The sequence below is a fragment of the Sinocyclocheilus grahami genome, unplaced genomic scaffold (assembly GCF_001515645.1).
Source record: "Sinocyclocheilus grahami isolate Dianchi unplaced genomic scaffold, SAMN03320097.WGS_v1.1 scaffold7.1, whole genome shotgun sequence".
Lineage (NCBI taxonomy): Eukaryota > Metazoa > Chordata > Actinopteri > Cypriniformes > Cyprinidae > Sinocyclocheilus > Sinocyclocheilus grahami.
In genome coordinates this window covers 2,778,639-2,798,854 of record NW_015505186.1, presented here as the reverse complement: position 1 = coordinate 2,798,854, position 20,216 = coordinate 2,778,639, and the positions used below count along the sequence as shown (strand labels likewise).

The 20,216-nt window shown below is 37.4% G+C and overlaps 1 protein-coding gene across 2 annotated transcripts in view; it reads left to right on the top strand.

Annotated features, from left to right (window-relative positions):
* Nucleotides 1–1,599: 1,599 nt before the first annotated feature.
* Nucleotides 1,600–20,216, top strand: part of LOC107588999 (serine/threonine-protein kinase DCLK1-like) — a 55,351-nt gene continuing 36,734 nt past the window's right edge. Inside the window, exons 1-3 of one of the 2 annotated variants that reach the window (XM_016277305.1) lie at nt 1,600–1,808; nt 2,804–3,181; nt 5,058–5,401. In XM_016277305.1, the coding sequence (XP_016132791.1) occupies nt 2,824–3,181; nt 5,058–5,401 (702 nt within the window). In that variant the 5' untranslated portion in view covers nt 1,600–1,808; nt 2,804–2,823. Of the gene's footprint in view, nt 1,821–2,803; nt 3,182–5,057; nt 5,402–20,216 lie in introns of both variants that reach the window. The other variant, XM_016277298.1, reaches the window with a different exon arrangement.

Sequence of the window (20,216 nt, the reverse complement as noted above, 5' to 3'; positions counted from 1 at the left end):
TTTATAGAGGGATGAGGACTGATTGCTTATTGAAGAGAGTTGTGCAAATGAGTTTCACACAGGTGCATTAGAAATTCATAATTATGCAAGTACTTTCTATCAGCTGTGAATAGATGTTTTCCTTTTGTTCAACACAGTGAATCCAATAGAGTTTGGGGTCTTTCAATGAGATCTGTAGTGACTGTTTTGACAAAGGGTGTGAAAAATGTGTGAAACAAATGGAAAAAGTGAGCGAGAATAAAAGTTACGCCGCCTTTCTTTGTGTGAACATTTGGGCGGCGTTATGCAAATCTTCCCACATCGTGACGTAGATATGTGGGAGCGTGTTAGAACGAGCCATTTTAGGTAGGTGTGGCTGACTCTTAACTTTTATAAAGAATATCTCTTTGGATTTGAGACTTTAGTTTTTGCAACTTTACAGATCTTCTTTATGCACCAAGAGCTTGTAACACTTCAAAGAGAAAGGAAAAATTGAAATCGCATCATATGACCCCTTTAAGCCATTTGCAAGAGAAGACTTCTGCTGTGCTAAGAATGTGATGATGAAGATCAAGTGGATCCCAGTTTCATTAATCGTGTCTTAGCAAATGAGAAAAACTGTAACATGTAATTGAATCAATGTTACACTATGATATTGATTCTACATCACTGTTGTTGAGCCAATATACTGTAGAAATTAACAAAAACAATTGTTTTAATGTGATTAAAATTTGATGTTCATTCTAAACCACTTTTTTTTTTTTATGAAAATACTTCTGAAATGTCAACATAAAATAATTTTGCCATCTGATGTACCAAGTTAACATTATGGCCTGTGTTCAGCTACACTTCAATGGCACATCAACAAACTCCTGACCATTTCAAAGTTTAGGGTAAACCTTTTAAAATAAAAAGGACACATTTCCAGCAGAGTCACTTTATTTGTTTCTAAACAGTTTTACACAATCAATGACAGAAAGATCAGTCTTAAAAAAATAAAAGTGGGACAAAAAGGACATAACTACAACCTTTAAGATAATTACTTTCAGGCGCCTCATGCCAGACTACTTAGTGGTCCAATAGTTTAAAACCTGGCTCACATCAGACTGCTGCCTCTTTTCCTTTGGGTTCTCTGAAATCTGAATCTCATCATATTTAATAACTGATTAAGGAATATGGATACTGACCTGACAAAGCAATAATCAGGGAGCAGGACATAAGGCACAGGATAGCATAATTGTATCAATGTCTCTACACTGTATCAGTGTCACCTTGCTATCTGGGATTTTCATTGCATGCTACTATGAAGAGTCAAGGTTAAGACTATGAATTTTATATAATTATGTAATTTTAGAATACACCTACATAATTATATTTAAGACTAATTAATGTAGTTAATGTTATTTGAATGATCAAAGCAAGTTTAAGCATGTGTAGGAGCACATGTTCGCTCTGAGTCGTGAGGGAGCTTCGAGAAAGAGACTTTGTGGAGCAGCCTCACTGGAGAGGAACGGGCGGGGTGTGTGTGTGTGTGTGTGTGTGTGTGTGTGTGTGGGGAGGGTTCGGGAGGGAGGGAGGGATGGCTGGCTGTGGCAGGTCTGCGGTGCGGGGCTGAATCTCAATGAGAAAGTGGCCAATGTAAATCACTGCAAGACACGGAGGAGAGAGAGAGAGAACAGCAGCTGCCGACCGACCAGCCAGCCAGCCTCCTCTGCGGGACAACAAAGGAGGTGCCGGCCTCACATCACGACTCCTGTCAGCACAACTCAACATCTGAATCGTGACCATTACGAAGAAACCTTGAATATTCCCTAAATCTTCACCTTTAGGCAAGTAGAAAGGTATGTTTCTTTTCTTTAAGTAGAAATAAAGCAAACCGAAAACTCGCAAATATTTTGACCTGCCTTTGAATGTTGTTTTGCTCATTCTAATTCATTTTAATAGCTCAGCTTATCAGTTATGTCACTGTTAAATGGTCAGCGACGTGGCGTTATTTTTTGTCCTGATCTAAGTTATTTAGGCTACATTAAGAAATTAAACTGAAACAAAAATGACTTGATCATGTTTTGAATTTAAGGAATAAAGTAATTTTCCCATGTTTGCGCGACTATGTCAAACTGGTGAAAATGTAATTCGACAATCTTTTATCATTTCTTTTAATAGGCCTATATAAATATCAGTGTCACTTTTTTGTGCGTCTGTAGCCTACATGTTTTTAAAATATTTTATTCATATATATTTTGAGCTATTTATGAAAGGGCTTGCTTTCAGGTCGAAAAAAACTTCTAGGTAGGCTATAACTAAAAATTAATTTGTTTCAATTTAAAAATAAAACCTTGAAATATGTTTTAAAACTTTTTAAACATGTACTTGACAGTTAACCCACTTTGAGAGTTTTTAACCTGAAATAGCTGTAAAAAATTATATAAATATTTTTCAAACATGTATGAAAGCAATATCTCATTCTAAGAACTTGGCACGTTTTAAACTCGGCCAGAGATTTTTAACATCCTTACCGGACACTGATCCTGAAACACAAATAACCATTAGTCAACGTATTAATGTAGGCTATAGGCTGCTAAAAAATAACAGACTGTTGAGGACGTTTTCAAATGTCAAACGTTAGTGTTTGCCATGTCAAAGTGACACTCAACAACAGGATGACAGACGCAGGATTGTATTAGCTCTAACTAACGTAAGCTGTCATTAAAATGTTATTTTCAGACCAGACATTAATTGACACCCATGTCAAAGGGTTGAAGGATTAAACCTACACGATTAGTTTGGCAACTTCCCTTTTCCACATTTAATTTTTACGCTTTAGACCTAATTTGACTGGACGACATGGAGGAACACTTTGACGAGAGGGACAAAGTGCAACGCAACAGCCGAAGCGCAGGCCGGGCGAACGGGCTGCTCAGCCCCACTCACAGCGCCCACTGCAGCCTGTACCGGACGCGCACCCTCAAAGCTCTGAGCCAGGAGAAGAAGGCGAAGAAAGTGCGCTTTTACCGCAATGGTGACAAGTATTTCAACGGCATAGTGTATGCCATCTCATCGGACCGCGTAAGAACCTTTGACGCTTTGCTGGCCGACCTGACCCGAACCCTCTCTGACAACGTCAACCTGCCCCAAGGGGTGCGAATCATCTATACAATGGATGGTTCCAAAAAAATGACCAGTATAGATCAGCTGGTGGAAGGTAAGAAGTTGTCTAATGCCGCCCAAACCACTACACGTCGGATTGTTGTTCTTCTCACTACACAGTTGTCTGATGTCAGTCAAAAACATTTCACGCTACACGAGTTGAATCGTGGACAGACCAAGATATTTAACCTGCTACTGCTATATAGACCTATCTCTCGGGCATTCTTGAATGCGTCTTTTATCATTTAAAATAAGCAATCGTCACTCAAATGATCACGCACTGATTTGCCTCCGATTATTTAAATTTTTTTGTCTCCCAAAAAAATAATAATAATGAAAAAATGCCTCCAAGCATATCGCTGCAGCCCGGAGACCTTAGAGTGGGCGGAGCTTATGTCTCAAGTAGGCGGAGACACTCCATATTGTGGGGTTTAGGGGCGGGGTTAGGTATGGACCTTCCCATTCTGCTACCCCGTCTTGTCTCTGGCTTCGGGCTACAGCGAAAATCGGGGCTAAAATCTAGTCTAGTTTGTGGGCTGTATAAGTGCCAGTTCACATAGAACATACTTTTGTTTCCCCGCATTGCTTTTTAATTTTTTTATTTATTATTATTATTATTTTTTAATTATGTGAACGTGCTAGCTAGACGGACATAATGTTGCCCCTGCATTGCATCTCGCTGTTTTTTCAGCATCTCGCGCAAGAACACAGTTTTCATCATGTACAATTTAAAGCATTTCAACTTTTAAAAATGCATCAGTGGGGTTTAGGGGCGGGGTTAGGTATGGACCTTCCCATTCTGCTACCCCGTCTTGTCTCTGGCTTCGGGCTACAGCGAAAATCGGGGCTAAAATCTAGTCTAGTTTGTGGGCTGTATAAGTGCCAGTTCACATAGAACATATTTTTGTTTCCCCGCATTGCTTTTTAATTTTTTTATTTATTATTATTATTTTTTTTTAATTATGTGAACGTGCTAGCTAGACGGACATAATGTTGCCCCTGCATTGCATCTCGCTGTTTTTTCAGCATCTCGCGCAAGAACACAGTTTTCATCATGTACAATTGAAAGCATTTCAACTTTTAAAAATGCATCACGACACGATCTCATGAGAAAACACGAGTAAGCAGATTGTAGAAAAGTGCACAAATGAGTTTGCGTGAATTTTGTATAAATTCATACAAATTAAGGTGACCACTTCCTGGGCACACGTTCTGCCCAGAATTTCTAAATTGCCTAAAATATCCTGTTTGCGCTGCGCCGATCTATCGTTGTATGACATCAAAGTACCGTGAGAGCTATAGAGAACAGCAGACGGCTCCTTATGCTTTCGACTCGCTCTCGCGGTACTTTGATGTCATACAATGATCGATCTGTGCAGCGCAAACAACCAACACCCGGTTATTTTAGGCAATATAGAAATACTGGACAGAATGTGTGGCACGTCTGGTCACCTTAATACAAATTCTAAATGTAAAATAGTTTCATATTGCCATGGAAGTGCATAGAAAATTACTTTTCTATTTCGCTGCCCTTTGTTTTGCGCTTTGTTGTTGTTGTTTTTTAATGCAACAATGTATTCTGTGTGAACGGCTTTTTAGTCTATTGAATATGATTGAATTTTAGTAGCATATTATTTTATGAGATGCTCTAAAAATGGTGTCTTGAATGCTTTCGGATTCTCTTTTCAAAACTAGAGCAGTAGAAGTGACGATAAGGAAACAGAATGAGGGCACTCAATGATGAGCATCTAAGTCTGCATGGCTTTACCTTAAATCAATGCATTTTAACAGAGATGACAGCTCAATCGACAGTGAAAATCACCAGTCACTGCCTCGGGTCTTTTACCCTAAAATGCACTCATTCTTTTAATAGAAAATGTGTAAAATCTCACACATTGTATTATGTCACTATGTTCTCTCCGTAATTTTAGGTGAGAGTTACGTGTGTGGCTCCACCGAAGCCTTTAAAAAACTTGACTACTCCAACAATGTCAACCCTAACTGGTCTGTGAATGTGAGGGCCTTGGGCTCCAGCAAATGCCCCACATCTCTAGCCAGCTTGAAATCAGGACCGCAGTCCAAAGAGAGCAAAGACTTCATCAGACCCAAACTGGTCACCGTCATACGCAGTGGGGTGAAGCCGCGGAAGGCAGTTCGCATCCTGCTTAACAAGAAGACGGCTCACTCCTTTGAGCAAGTTCTCACTGACATTACAGATGCTATAAAGCTCGATTCTGGCATTGTCAAGAGGATCTACACTCTTGAGGGAAAACAGGTAAGACTGCCAGTTTATGAATGGAAATCTTGATTCTGTTGCCATAATTTAGTCAATTCCCTGCTGCCATTTCAGAGTCTGAAAGAGAATCTATTTTGTGTTGAATCATGATGGAACTTTGTTATGTAAAGTTGATTCATTCATGTGATTTTACCTCAGACAACTAATGAATTTCATAATAGCTTTTGTTATGTAAGCTCACCCTTTGAACTGGCACGGAAAACCTGAAAGCATACTGAGATTGCACATTGGGAGTCCCGGATAATTGAGTGGTTATGAAATAGAAATGTTAGAAATGATTCATTTATCAACAGCAGAATTCCTCGTATGTTATTGTTATCATTTGACTCGAACACTGCATAGAGCTAAAAGTGTTTCAAATAGTTCTTCTCTTGTAAAACCCACAAGAAACATCCTAGAAGTAGGGGGCTCAACATCCAAATAATGTGGCTTTTGTTTTTTAACCTCTGAAATGAATTCATCCCACAAGCCTTGAATTATAAATAATGAAGTCTCATTATTTCAAATGCTACAGCAGAAATCTCCCCCTAACATGCAGCAAGATTTATGGCAGATCTAGTCTAGTTTATGAATGGGAATCTGTGTCTTTGCCCACGCACACTCAACATGAGAGAACTGGTGGCTCAGAAATAACTTGGGCTTCTGCTCTCATTTAAATTCCTCCCACCTTTTTGTGTCGCTCTGAAACAGCTGTGCCACCCCACACATGCAGAATGACAGAAGGGCGCATGCGTGCATTATGTGCTTTGACGCACGTTAATAAATATTTGATCATTCACATTGTAAGATGAAGTGCAGTTCAAAAGTTCACTTGTGAAAGTGCTTTATTTTCTTCTTCTAATTTAATGTACTGTTTTCATAACATTATATTATTAGGATAAAAAGTTTAGTGAAAATTTAAAAAAATGCATATTTATTTACATTCATTTTATATTTTAATTTGGTGCGTCCAGTAAAAAAGTAAAAAGGCAGTAAAAAAGGCAGTGGTAAAGCTGTATGAACTTCTGATCCAAAGAGCATCATGTGCTTCAGGAAGGAAATTTGACCTTTTGTCACATGACTAATGTTACAAATTTGCTTATTAACCTGAAAATAGTGTATAATCTTAAATATTTCGAAATAATTTTACATAATTTTTTCTTAAAAGGTTATGTTTATTTCCAGGTTTAATTCTGAATCAGGGCTATTTTAATATTTCATTGAGATACGATGATACTTTTTATTCATATTTTGAATTTGTTTTTCTTGTTTTGTTTCCAGTTTAATTTATTGTAAGTTTCAGTAATTTGTCATTATTATTATTATTATTAAATATTTTTTAATGGTAAATTTTTTAATGGTTTTAGTTTTAGTTAACTATAATAACCCTGTTTTGAATCCCAGAATTTTTAATGTGGACTTTTGAATGTCACTGTACATACTCATCTTTCAATGTGTCTCTTCTCAGCAAGGTAAAATGTGCAAATAAGCAGACGCCATTTGGCTGAAAAACTCTAATTAATCTGTGCACAGACTTCTCTCCATTGATCTCTGTGCTGCCGGCTCCGCCAGTGTCTCAGATCTTCAGACTTGGTCTTTTCTATTTGAAAAGCCCTTTAAATCACCTTGAATGTGGAAAAGCGGAGCACTTCATATCGTGTGCAGTCATGCATAAGACTGCCTTTTTAGAGTAGCTGTATTGAGCAACAAATATGTATTTTGATATTCCTTCCTCCCACTGTGTGGGTCTGATATCAGAGATTACACAGCACGGCATCAAAGCCCTGGTCACCATCCAGATAAAGTAAGAGCATTATGGGTAGCGCTAATTTTAGAACAGGGATCGATTGGGCCTGAGGGAGCTGTCTAATGAACAAGCCCGGCCTGCACAGTTACAGCACATGATTTTGTCCTGATAGAATTATGAACAAAGCAACAGAAACTAGGAAAGAGAGAGAAAATAAAAGGAAATAATAAAAGAGTCTTTCTGGGTTAGAGGAAAAAAAGATGAACACATTACTGAAATGAAATGGGAGGTGGAGAAGTTCAGGTGCACAATTATCAAAGCAATAAAAGTATATCTTCCTGTTTATTGTCCAGTTTGAATGCAGGATCCAGGTGTGGAAGCAGGTTATGCCAATATTATTGTTGCTGTGCTTATTTGATGTATTACAAAAGAAAATCTGACTGTGTAGGTGATTAATGGAATTTCAAAAGCAATTGTTAGTTAAGTTCTGTGTTGTTGAGTCATGAGGTAGTTCATTATCTTTTACATAACATGATTGTCTTTTTGGTATTATTATATCATTGCAGCCAGTTTTCACTAGGCTCGTGTTGGTTTAGCAAAGTTTGCAAAAAAAAAAGAGAAAAACCTTACAAAAATCCATGCAAATTCAATTTCATCTGCTGAGAGAGAGTTCAGTAAGAAAGCTGAGCCAGGATATTATTCAATAGACAGTTTTAGCATATTTCTGTTAATGTATGTAAATGAACCTGTCTGTGCCTTATGAAAGAAAAATAAGGATTTCTGCTTTCAGTCAGTGAATAAAATTACAGGTTATCACCTGCCTTGGTGGAGTCTAATGTAAAATGGGCTCCAAACAGAAAATGTTAATGGCGTATCACACATTGTATGGCATATTTCAGGGAAAGCAGAGTGAAATTCAGCCTGTTTGCCTGTTAGTGAAAAAGCTAATTATAAGGAGATGGATTGCAATCTGATTACTCACAAGAGAGTATGAACGTGATTGTGCCAAGTGCAAATGTATGCGTTTCTTCAAGCTACAGATCCTGCCAGTTTCTTGAGTTTCATATGGCTTGGTAGAGATGTGTGTTCCTTCTGTCCACGGCTGAATTTATATCAGATCAAATGTCTGATGCAACTTAAACAGTTGTTTTTGGTGCAAATAATGGTGTATTTCACTCTCCTACACATATGGTTCTTGCAAAGCCGACAACAGGCGCTGATGTCTTCAGCGATTGAATCATTGTAACAGAACCAACATCTGCCTCTTGCTCTGATGTCTGTAGCACCTGACGGGATTTTAAAAATTGACGTCAGTTGCTAGCATGCATGTGAGAGGCATGTAGCCACCGTCTCTGTGTGGAAATGAAATGTGAATGAATTAAAAAGCTCATGATCACAAGAGAGATCTGGGTTTTTGGGTCTTTGCGTGAGTCTCATGGTACCTTTCTGATAACCTGTATAATGAGGTCAGAGACAGTAGATCAAGGCCTTATTCCATCTTCCTACATATTGTGAGGGTTTTTCTGGAGTGTTACTGTAGGATGTGAAGTATGGATTGTGTAAGGTTTTATGATGAAAAAAAACAAACAAACATTGTGATGCTGTACTAGAAAAGAACAAATCATACTACAGCTCTGTATAGAAGGGGTACTGATGCTGAGTTACCAGGCCATTCTGCTTACTTTATTCACAATTTTTGTGTGAAAAGTAGGGGTTTGTGATAGTCTACCAGAGACTGCATGCATACACTACATGATGTAGGTGCATCGTGGTACTCATGAATGGTGGTGGACAGTAACACGGAGGAGAAGAATTGTTGAATAAAGTAGTTATTTTTGTTTTCTTTGTGCACAAAAATTATTCTCGTAGCTTCGTAAAATTACAGTTGAACCATTGATGCCACATGGACTACTATAACGATATCCTTACTACTGTATGTTTCTGGGCCTAGAACGTTTGAGTTGCGTTGCTGTCTATGCAAGGTCAGAAAGCTCACAGATTTCATCCAAAATATCTTAATTTGTGTTGAAGATGAACGAAGGACATATGGGTTTGGAAGTACATGAGGGTGAGTAATTAATAAGAGAATTTTCATTTTGGGGTTAACTATCTTTTAAACTACTTCACAATTGTAATGTTAAAACTAGTGAATGTAGCATAAATGTTTATTTTTGACCTTTTGTCATTTTTTATAGATACAATAAATTGGTAATTTTGCAAGCCAGATTTAAACTCCCTTATCAGAAACACAAAGAGACTTGAGGGTCAGCTCTTTTGACTTGATGTTTAACCAACCACATAGTGACTCCTCAGACCCACAAATCAACACCCTACCAACTATCCCTAGCACCCTAGTATCACAGTGGCAAGTTTTGCATGGAAAAGCACCACTAGTTTTATTTATTGATTCAGGTGCACCGTGGGCAGTAGTGTGTGTCGGAGTGTGTGGGGAGTTTAGTCTGAGAGAGAGGTAGACGTACGATAAGTGGTTTAGGCCGCGGACATGACTCTCTTGTTCTTATCCGTTAAGCCTATATTTACACATACAGACACACACACTTGCTCCCAAGACATAAAGCTACACAAAGACACAGCTTTCTAATAGTTAACACACAGACACACACACACACACACATAAATAACCAGACAGACGTGTCCTGCATACTGCAACTGATTCTTAATGACCTCTGGCATATGCTTCGGGCCGAGACAGAGACATAGCAGGCGTGTAATCGGCAATCACTCATGTGTTTGCTCGTCTTGGAGTTTGCCGTATGGACATAACTGATTTTCCGCCCCATTGCACACACCCTGCTTAATTATCCATGTCTTTCAGTCTCTAACAGCCTTCTATTGTCTGGAGGGCCATTTACCCCCTCTTGAGCTCTCCTCACCTCTCGTTCCCCTCCTGTCCAATAAAATGGCCAGATATTCTGCCTTTGGCATATGGTCACGCTCTCCCCAGATATTGTAGTCAGCAGAATTTCTTTGTTTCCTGGTGAGTTAAATCCATATTAAAATACAAATCTGGATTAGCAACTCAATCTAAGATTGAAATTTAATCTGGGTTTCAGTAATGTTCTCATATATTGCATTTAATGAAAAATAAGGAGCCACTTTTGTACATGGTGATACAGTGCTGCAGTAACGCTGTGCTGTATTAAATTAGGGGTGTTTATATCTGTCTTGTTTATTTAAGCACCCCACTTGTAAATATAACACTACCATACATGATTGTTTGTTTTGTTTTGTTTTACTCTAAATAACTATTTTGTTTTAGTTTTACTCTAGATTACTATTTTGTTTTGTTTTAATTTGACTGTAGATGACTAATTTGTTTTGTTTTAGATGATTGTTTTGTTTGGTTTTACTCTAGATACATTTTTGTTTTACTCTAGATGACTGTTTTACTGTAGATTACTTATTTTGTTTTGTACTCTGTGACTTTTGTTTTGTTTTACTCTAGATGACTGTTTTGTTTTACTCTAGGAGACTGTTTTGCTTTGTTGTAGTTTGAGTTTTTTGTTTCTTTGTTTTACTCTAGATGAGTAATGTAGTTTGCTTGTTTTGTTTTTTACTGTTTTGCTTTAGATTACTGTTTTGTTTTAGATTTACTCTGGATTACTTTGTTTTTGTTTTGTTTTACTTTACCCTAGATGAGTTTTGTTTTGATTTTAGTTTCTTTTGTTTTACTTTAGATGACTGTTTTGTTTTAGTTTTACTCTCGATGACTTTGGTTTTGTTTTGTTTTACTCTAGATGATGGTTTAGTTTTTTGTTTCTTTGTTTTATTCTAGATTACTTTTTTTGTTTTGTTTTAGTTTTACTCTAGATGACGGTTTTGTTTTTTTGTTTCTTTGTTTTATTCTTGATGACATTTGTTTTGTTTTAGTTTTACTCTAGATTACTTTTTTGCTTTAGATGATTGTTTTGTTTTCATTTAGTTTTCATTTAGTAAAAAAATTAAGAGACACATTACCCCACTTTAGTATGCCTATGTGGTGCTAAATGTGTGGCAGTAGCTCCAAAAATGAAGTCATTGTCAGCAGCCTTCTTTTCTATGTAAATTAGCCTCATTATAGATTGTGGCAGAACAGCGTTGAGTTTTGTGAATAAGCCTAAGAAAAACAGGCTTGCACAGAATTCCTTTTAAAAGAAAAGTTTGTGCATATGTTGTATTGATCATGTAGTAATTCATCAAATAATGATCAAATGACAGATTATAAATGTGCATTTATCCAGACAAGCCATGCAGTCTTTTAGCATTTAAAAGAGCTGATTCAGATGCGATTTCAAGTTTTCCTTTCTCTTTGGAGTGTTACAAGCTGATTGTGCATAGATAAGATCCCTGAAGTTGCAAAGACTAAAGTCTCAAAACCAAAGAGATATTCTTTATCAAAGTTAAGACTCTGCCACGCCCCCCTAAAACGACTCGTTCTAACACGCCCCCACATATCTACCTCACTATGTGAACATATTTGCATAATGCCACCCAAATGTGCACGCAAAGAAAGAAGGCATGGTTTTAATAACCGCAGTTAGTGTTGAAGCAGCCATGTCGGGAGACGCTGTGTGTTTCTAGGCGAAAGCAAAAGCACTTTATTTGGCCTTCCGAAAGTAGATGCATTTAGGAATTAAATTTAAGATCACTTACAACAGAACAGCAATGCATTTTAAGGATGACCGTTTCGTGAACCTAGGAGAGGTAATTCTGACTTTGCTACTATGACAATCCGGCGCTTCTGAATCAGCTACTGTTTCGTTATTAGTTTAAGTATTTGCTATTGACTGTTCAAATGCAGAGGTTTGTGCATCGTGTGTGTGTGTGTGTGTGTGCGCGCGAACATATTCTGTTACACCAAATACACAAAATAATGATCTTTAAAAAAGCATCATATGACCCCTTTAAGGGTCTGGTCAGTCAAAAGGGGCTGTTCACACAGAATGCGTTTTTGCATTCTCTTTTCTTTTTCTTTGAGTATTGCACATTGCATAAGTGTTGCTGCATTAAATATTCTTAGATTATTTTGAAAATGTTCTCTTTGAGAAACACCCATAATTAATTAATCATCATTATCCTACCCATATCGTTTAACGTGTGCTATAATAATTTGTGGCATCTTGTACATGGCACCCTGTTCTAAAAATGACTCAAGTTAATAAAGTTAAAGGGGTCCTATTATGTTGTTCATGCCAGACTGGAGAGAGAGGTGTTGTAATAATGTAAAATATGTGAAAAATAATCAAGACTTTGTAAAAGAGATTAATAGGACCCCTTTAAGAAACACATCTCTATACCTTGCTTTTTTAATTCAAGTACTCTGCATCTTAGTTCTTAAACATGCTCTATGTGAATGGCCCCTTAGGGTGCTGAGTATTAAAATGCCATACCATGCACAGAATGCTGCAAAAACATGAGCAAAATTATCAAACACATCTGTCTAATCCATGTTTACATAGAAATGGAAAACCAAAGTAGTGCAGAAATGGAAAACCGCAGTAGTGCAAAAAAAAAAAAGTTCCGTCGAGTATTCCAGTGGTAGTCTGCTGCATTGTCTGGTAACCTTGCACTCAGAACTCACAAGATTGAGAATTGTGTCGAGCAGATTGCTTTCAACATAGATTGCATGAACATGTTTGCGTTGCCTGATTTGCATAATTCATTTAATGAACTGGGCACTATAACAAGACAGACAGCACTTACAAATAAACAGCATTGAATTCCCCTTGAAAAGTGCAGTTGTTCCTCTGCTTTGTATTTTAGCTCACCCATCCTCATTTATTCTGAGTACGCTGTAGCATGTCAGACAGCATGTATCTGGAGATCAGATTTTAGTTAGTCTGCTGCTTTTGCTGAGTCACTCCTACCAGGTGTGTGTGTATGAAGGAGTGTGTAGTTGTATGTGAACTTTTGTGTCGACAGCTTGTGTTTGGGCATAAAAGCACTATGTGTGTGTGTGTGTGCACAGCAAATGAGTTTTCCATGCAAATCATTTTAATGTGTGTCTGCTGCCAAAACCACACACAATGAAAGCCAAGAAAATAAGGGGCATTTGTATCTGTCTTGTTAACTCAAGCATCCCTACTTCACTTGTAAACATAACACTGCTCTAGATTACTGTTTTGTTTTATTTTTTTTGTTTTTCATTTTGTCTGTTTTAGTTTTAGTTTTGCGTTTATCTTTTTATCTTTATTTCTCTTCTCATTTTCTTTAAGTGTTGCATATTGCGTAAGTGCTGCTGCATTGAATGTTCTTAGATGACTTTGAAAATTATCTCTCTGAGAAACACTCATAATTAATTCATCATCATTATCATCATTATACCCTTATCTTTTAATGTGTGCTGTAACAATAACGTCCACACTGAACTTTCTAATGAGAGCAGTGTCTGGTGAGACTATCATCAAAGAGAGAGTGAGCGAAATGGAGAGAACAGTCTGATCATCTGAAGCTACATCTTTTCCTGCAGTCTTTTCTCGAGGGACGTGATTTTTATCGCTCGCTGCAGTCCTGTAATAATAAAATGATTCTTAATCTCCACCCACTTCTGGCATAGAATATGTCTTATGTAATTGAGATCTTATGTAACCGCTCTTGTAGTCTGCACGGCATTTAGCAGGCCTGATTTAGGAGATCAAGATGGCAGCTAATTCATCTGAAGAAGCTCCACATTATAGCAGACAGTGACATTATTAGGGCTCAGTTCCCTTGACTCCTGGTGCTCTTAAAGGGACAGTGCATACACAAATGAAAATTCTGTCATTATTTTCTTGTCATTCCAAAGATACATGATTTTTTTTCTTCACTGTGATATGAAGTAAAATGTTTAGGCCGCTCTTTTTTCAAAAACAGCATCATAAAAGTACCTCAAAAGATGTCAGTGCAGCTTCTTAAATCACACCATAGCTTTGTATGAGAAACAGACTGAAAATTACACAAACTACACTTTTTTTTGTAGGATTCTTTGATGAATGGAAAGCTAAAAAAAGCAGTATTTATTTGAAATAGAATTGTAACATATTGTAATTAATGTAATTTGTAATTTAATGCATTCCTGCTGAAAAAAAACTAACATTTAAAAAAACAAAACAACCTTTACTGACCCCAGACTTTTGTGTGTGTTGTCAAAACTCAAACACAGTGCATCTTAAAGTGTCATATTTTTGTTGTTGTTATTGTTATGAAATCTGTCATATGAATTCAGCAGTCTTGGAAAATAGTTCACAAGTTATACAGACAAGTTTAATGGTGCTTTTATGATGCTAATGGTGCTTTTATGATGCTATTTTGTCCTTTTTGTCCTTTTGTCCTAAAGGTCACTAAATATTTTCATTAAGTGGAAAAAGTGCAGCTTCCTGCCTATAACATCTTCTTTTGTGTTCCTCAGAAGAAAGAAATTCCTGAACCTAAAAGACATTGTTCAAACTTTAACGCACCCCACTATGTTAGCAGATTCAAATTTGACATTATGAAACGTCAGGGCGTCAGAGTTCATCTTGTGTTTCATCTCAACCCAATGCAAAACAAGCTAAAGACAGCAGTTATTTTGAACACTTTGTGCGGAGGCTCGAGGAACACTCAGATGGAGGTGGGCTATAATTCAATCTGTTGTCTGATGGGCTGCTTCTGTTTAAGGACCAGTTTTGATGAGACATGAGCCTCCCACGATCATAATGCTGTCATACCGCCTCATTTTGTGGGGCCTTATTTTCTTCCCTCACTCCCTCTACGCACATTTACACCCACATACACCCACATGAACACTCACATATGGGTGTAGGATGGCTGTATGTGAGCTCGTGGTGTGAAATTCTACATTTCTACCCCTACAGACTCCCTGCTGTTTAACTCACCAGGCATGCATGTGCAGGTCGGTGGGCCGAGGATGAGTGTGAAAGCATGAGCCGGCAATGATGCTGGTCATGACCTCACCAAAGCATTCATCTCTGCCCTCTTGACAGGGATAGCTATTCTGGGTCCCATCACCTGATACTAACTGAATTAAGCATCAGCCTGGTTACTCAAGTCTTGCACTTTGACCGTGAATGAGTGCTTTGGGAAAGGAAGGAGGCCCTTTAGCCTTTGTTTTGTTTTTTTGTCTAAGGCTGTACTTTTTGAGGCACTTGTTATGTCTCTTCACATTAGAGAGAACTGCAAACATAGCTTGTCTCTTGTCAGTGAACACATTGTGTAAACATCTTGTGGGAGTAATATTCTCATTGGCAATGGGAGAAATGTGTCTTGTTGCAGCGCTAGACTTTCAGCACCAAGGACAGCGCCACTCACTCTAACTGTCTGTCAAATGCTGCAGCGTTTCAATTTTTGCCTGTTTAATACTTTCTACTTTTCCTGGATTAATATGCAGATGTAACTGTCAGTATTTCTATTTGTAGGTTCCCTGATAAGTAAAAACCCTGTCTCTGTTTGTTTGATCAGCCTGACACAGCACCACTGGCTCAACCAATGGCATGAGCTTGGGGCGGGGCTTTCTGTTTGTCCAACCAATGACTGTTTGCTGCTGCTCTCACAAGCATTTACATATTTCAGTCTCTTACAAACAAATATATAGGCAGTTTAGTTTGAAAATCGAAAAAATATTTTACTGTTCAGGTGATTAATAAATAGTGTTCAAGGTCAACACAACCTAAAAATTGCTATTTATTGATACATGTTCCTGTTCTTATTCTTGACAATGTTTTTTTTTTTTGTATTATTTATATACTATTATAGTATGTATTAGTATTTTGAATTAGCTATTGTGCATTTTACATATATTTTCAGTTCTCATTTAAATTTTTAATAATTTTGTTAATTTTCTGATTTCTATATAGCTTTTTATTTTTAGTCCAGTCTTAGTTTTAGAAATTTTAGGACTTCAGTTTAAACTTATTTTATTTCATTTAGTTGCCAGAGCAACATTTTTAATTCTTAAGTTTTCATTTAATATTTATATTTGATTTAATTTCAGCTTCATAGTTTTAGATTTAGTTAACAACACTGTTGTGGACTAATCAGTGCACATTATTTTAAAGAAAATGTTTGATCCAGATGCAACTGGGATGGCATATAAAATGATTTAACATTTTAGAAATGCCCATTTAGGCAAATGTTTGGCAATAGTCAATGCAGTAATGTTTATATTTCAAATGTAGCGATTATCAAGATTTGTGGATGGTGTTGTAAATAAAAGTAAAATAAATTGCAAATATGTACAAATATGTATACATTGTATTGTTGTATTTTTTTAATAGAAGTAATAATTCAGTATGTCTCTCTTTTAGTCACCAGTCAGTCTGGGTGAACTGGGTCACTATAGAGTCTGAGAACAAAGACAAAGAAAGAGACAGGGATGCAGAGTTTGCTATCAGTTCCTCTGGTTCACACCAGCTGTCAGAAACCTGACTTGTTGTTTACGCAACACTCTCCTCCTGAACAGGACAAATGCTGTTCTCATCCTCCCTGAGAACAGAGGTGCACAATGTTAACCCTGTTAAGAGGCTCTCTGCATTTGTTCTGGGTCATTATGCCCATAAGAGTGTTTTTGTCACAGAAATGTTAACGCATCTGCTCAGACCATGAGATGCTCATACAAAAATAATATAATATGAAATGGAAATGTTGATTTCACAATACCCTTGTTCATATTTTTTGTCCTTTATGTTGTCCTCTTTTTCTTTTTTTTTGGATGACGGCATAGTGTACCTGTGCAGCTATATATAACCCCACTGGCCTCACTTTCTGTTCACATCCTCAAACATTTTGTACAGAGTTCTGTTCCTCAATAAACTTCCCTGAGAGTGATAAAAATAGCAGATCACAGTTTTTTTCCTTTTTTTGCTGAATTAGCAGAGCCGTGGGTGAGAACAAGATGGAGCATCTGTACTGCAGCAAAACACTGCCTTGAAGAGAGATTTCATTTGTTTAACATAATACAATGAGACAGTTCATTTGTATCAAGATACCTTTTAGTCCTCCAGGCTTCAAAATATTTGCATGCCAAAATGCATTTATTTGTGTGCTCACATTTGAAAAGAAGCAGCATGAAGTATTGCAAAACACAAAATTCAGTTTGATTTATACGCTGGGGCCTAAAAGTCTGCAATTGCATTTTTCTGATTTGTTGCAAATGATATTAGATCAGCATTTTGTGCTTTTGTTACAAAGAACATCCTAACTTCACATGATTAGAATTTGCTTAGTTGCTTAATGACCTGGATTTGCACTTACATCTTAAAAATGTATTTTGTGCCATATCATTTTTTTGTGTTTAATTTATGTTAAATTATTATCATTTTATAGTCATAACATTATTATTGATTTAAAAAAAAAATACTGATAGAACATTATAATTAATATTATAATTTTTTTTGTAACAGAGACAGAAAGACTGATGGAAAGTAAGTGTGATTTATTGCAGCCATAAGTTCAATCAAGGCATTTCGATTAGATTTTCATGTAAAAACATTGCTAGTTCATTGCCATTCTGTTTTCCTTACGTTTTGGCTTAGTGCGTGTAAACAGCGGCACCTAGTGGTTTCATAAAATCATTGCCCTCTATCATTTAGGTAAATATTCTATTAATTCTATTAATATGGTCTAATATGGCAGTGGAAGGAAACTGATATGGATATGAATCTAACACTTACAAATTCGTAGTGAATAATAAACATTTAATGATTTAATTAATCTACAAATGGACCATATCATGACAAGAGAAAATACAAATCTATCATGCACTGCCCGATTTTCCTCTAGATGGCGCAATTGTAGCATCGCAAAACGGGAACTTACCATCTAGTCGCCTCTGTGGTGTCTGTGCCCATCTAAGCCATTAAAACTACTAATTTATTGTTTACACTGTTCTTTCAGGGAAAAGAGAAGAAGGTACAATTAACTTTTTTCTTTAAATCTCTGAATGAGGAACTGTTTGTATCCTAAATGGAAAATGTAACTAAACAGATTTAATGTGTTGTCCTTGACTGCTGAATGTTTCTCTGAACGTTTAACTTCTTTATGTAATTGTGCAGCTCTTCGCCATGCATCGGTCTCATCTCCATCAAAGCCAGTGTTTAGAAATAATCCATGTTTTAAACACTTAATCTTTGAACAGCTCTGCAGTTTATTGTGCCAGCTTGATCACTTTGTCTGTTCCACAAAGAGAGACAGAGAACGTCTGATCACAGTCTTGCATAACCAAACTTGTTTTTACATTTCTTCGCGACATCAAAGCTACTTGTTTTTTTTCTTGCTCTGGGAGACAGCTATCTCCGTCAGTCTGAGTTTGACGCGTTGCTGCTTTCTGATTCTCTCTCGCCTCTTTTCGTGCATCACCTTCACCCCAGTGGTCTTTTCTGTGCCTTGCCCTTATGTAGAACTGTTTTTTCTGATGTTTTTTAATCGCCGCTTGATGAGAAACATGAGAAATATTCTCATCCTTAAGGCCGGAGAGCTCCTGCTGTTTTCGACGCAACTAGCTCTCAAAACAGACCCTTTTATCCTCCTCTTCTTTTTTTCCTCGTTAGTACACAACATGTTGCAGACTGTGCCATGCCAGTTAGCTAATATTGTTTGTGCCTGAAAATACCATAAACTGTTGCTATTACCATTGTAAGAAATCAGACTTACAATTTGTGAAAACTTCCTATAGACTTTGAAAGTGGGATCTGAGCCATATCTAGGGACCACCCTGTTGAAAAAACCAGCATATGCTGGTTAGGTATGTTCTGACGCTGGGATGCTGGTTTAAGCTTGTCCTTTGCTGGTTTATACTGGTCCTTTGCTGGTTTATGCTGGTCATGTGCTGACAAAGGACCAGCAAAAGGACCAGCTTAAACCAGCAAAAGGACCAGCATAAACCAGCAAAGGACCAGCATAAACCAGCAAAGGACCAGCTTAAACCAGCAAAGGACCAGCATAAACCAGCATCCCAGCGTCAAAACATACCTAACCAGCATATGCTGGTTTTTTCAACAGGGCAGTGTATATTGTATGTGGGCTTTGTTGACGTTCAAACAGCCAGAACATCCCTACAACCACCTAGCAATGCCCTGGTAACCTCCAAAACACCTTAGCAACTGCCTAGCAATGGGACGAAAGTATTTAGAAGACCTTAGCAACTGCCTAGAAATGTTCTAAAATTGCAAAACCCTTTAGCAACTGCCTAGCAACATGCTAAAACCATTCACTCACAACACAGCAACTTCCTTACGACACATGCTAAAACCATTCACTCACAAGTCACAACACAGTATCTTCCAAACAACATGCTAAAACCATTCACTCACAACACAGCAACTTCCTTACGTCACATGCTAAAACCATTCACTCACAAGTCACAACACAGTATCTTCCAAACAACATGCTAAAACCATTCACTCACAACACAGTAACTTCCAAACAACATGCAAAAACCATTCAGAACACCTTAGAAACTGCCTAGCAACATGCTTAAACCATTTCGAACACCTTAGCAACTGCCTACCGATCTACTAAAACACTCTGAACACCTTAACAACTGTCTAGTGATGTGTTAAAACCCAGAATACCTTAGCACTTGCTTAGCAGTGTGCTAAAAATGTTGAGAATGCTGTAGCAATTTCCAAGTTATGTGCTTAATTCAGAACACCTTAGCAACTGCCTAGAAATATGCTTAAGCTATGCCAAACACCTTAGCAACTGCCTAGTGATGTGGTAAAGCAATCTGAACACTTTAGCAACTGTCTAGCAGTGTGCTAAAAATGTTCGGAATGCTTTTAGTGACTAGCTACAGTGATGTGTTTAACCCATTCAGAACACCTTAGCAACTGCCTAGCGATGTGCTAAAGCACTCACGACACATTAAAAACTGCCTAGCAGCATGTTTACACTATTCAGAACTCCTTAGCATCAGCATAGCAACATCTGAATAATTTTTTACAACATGCTCAAACACTTTGATGTGTTTAAAGACCTAGAACACAATGTGCTTAAACCATTTAGAGCACCTTAGTTAAAAAACTACTTGGCCAACTGCGTAGAAACATGCTTTAACCACTGAGAACACCTTAGCAACTGGCAGCTACCCACAAC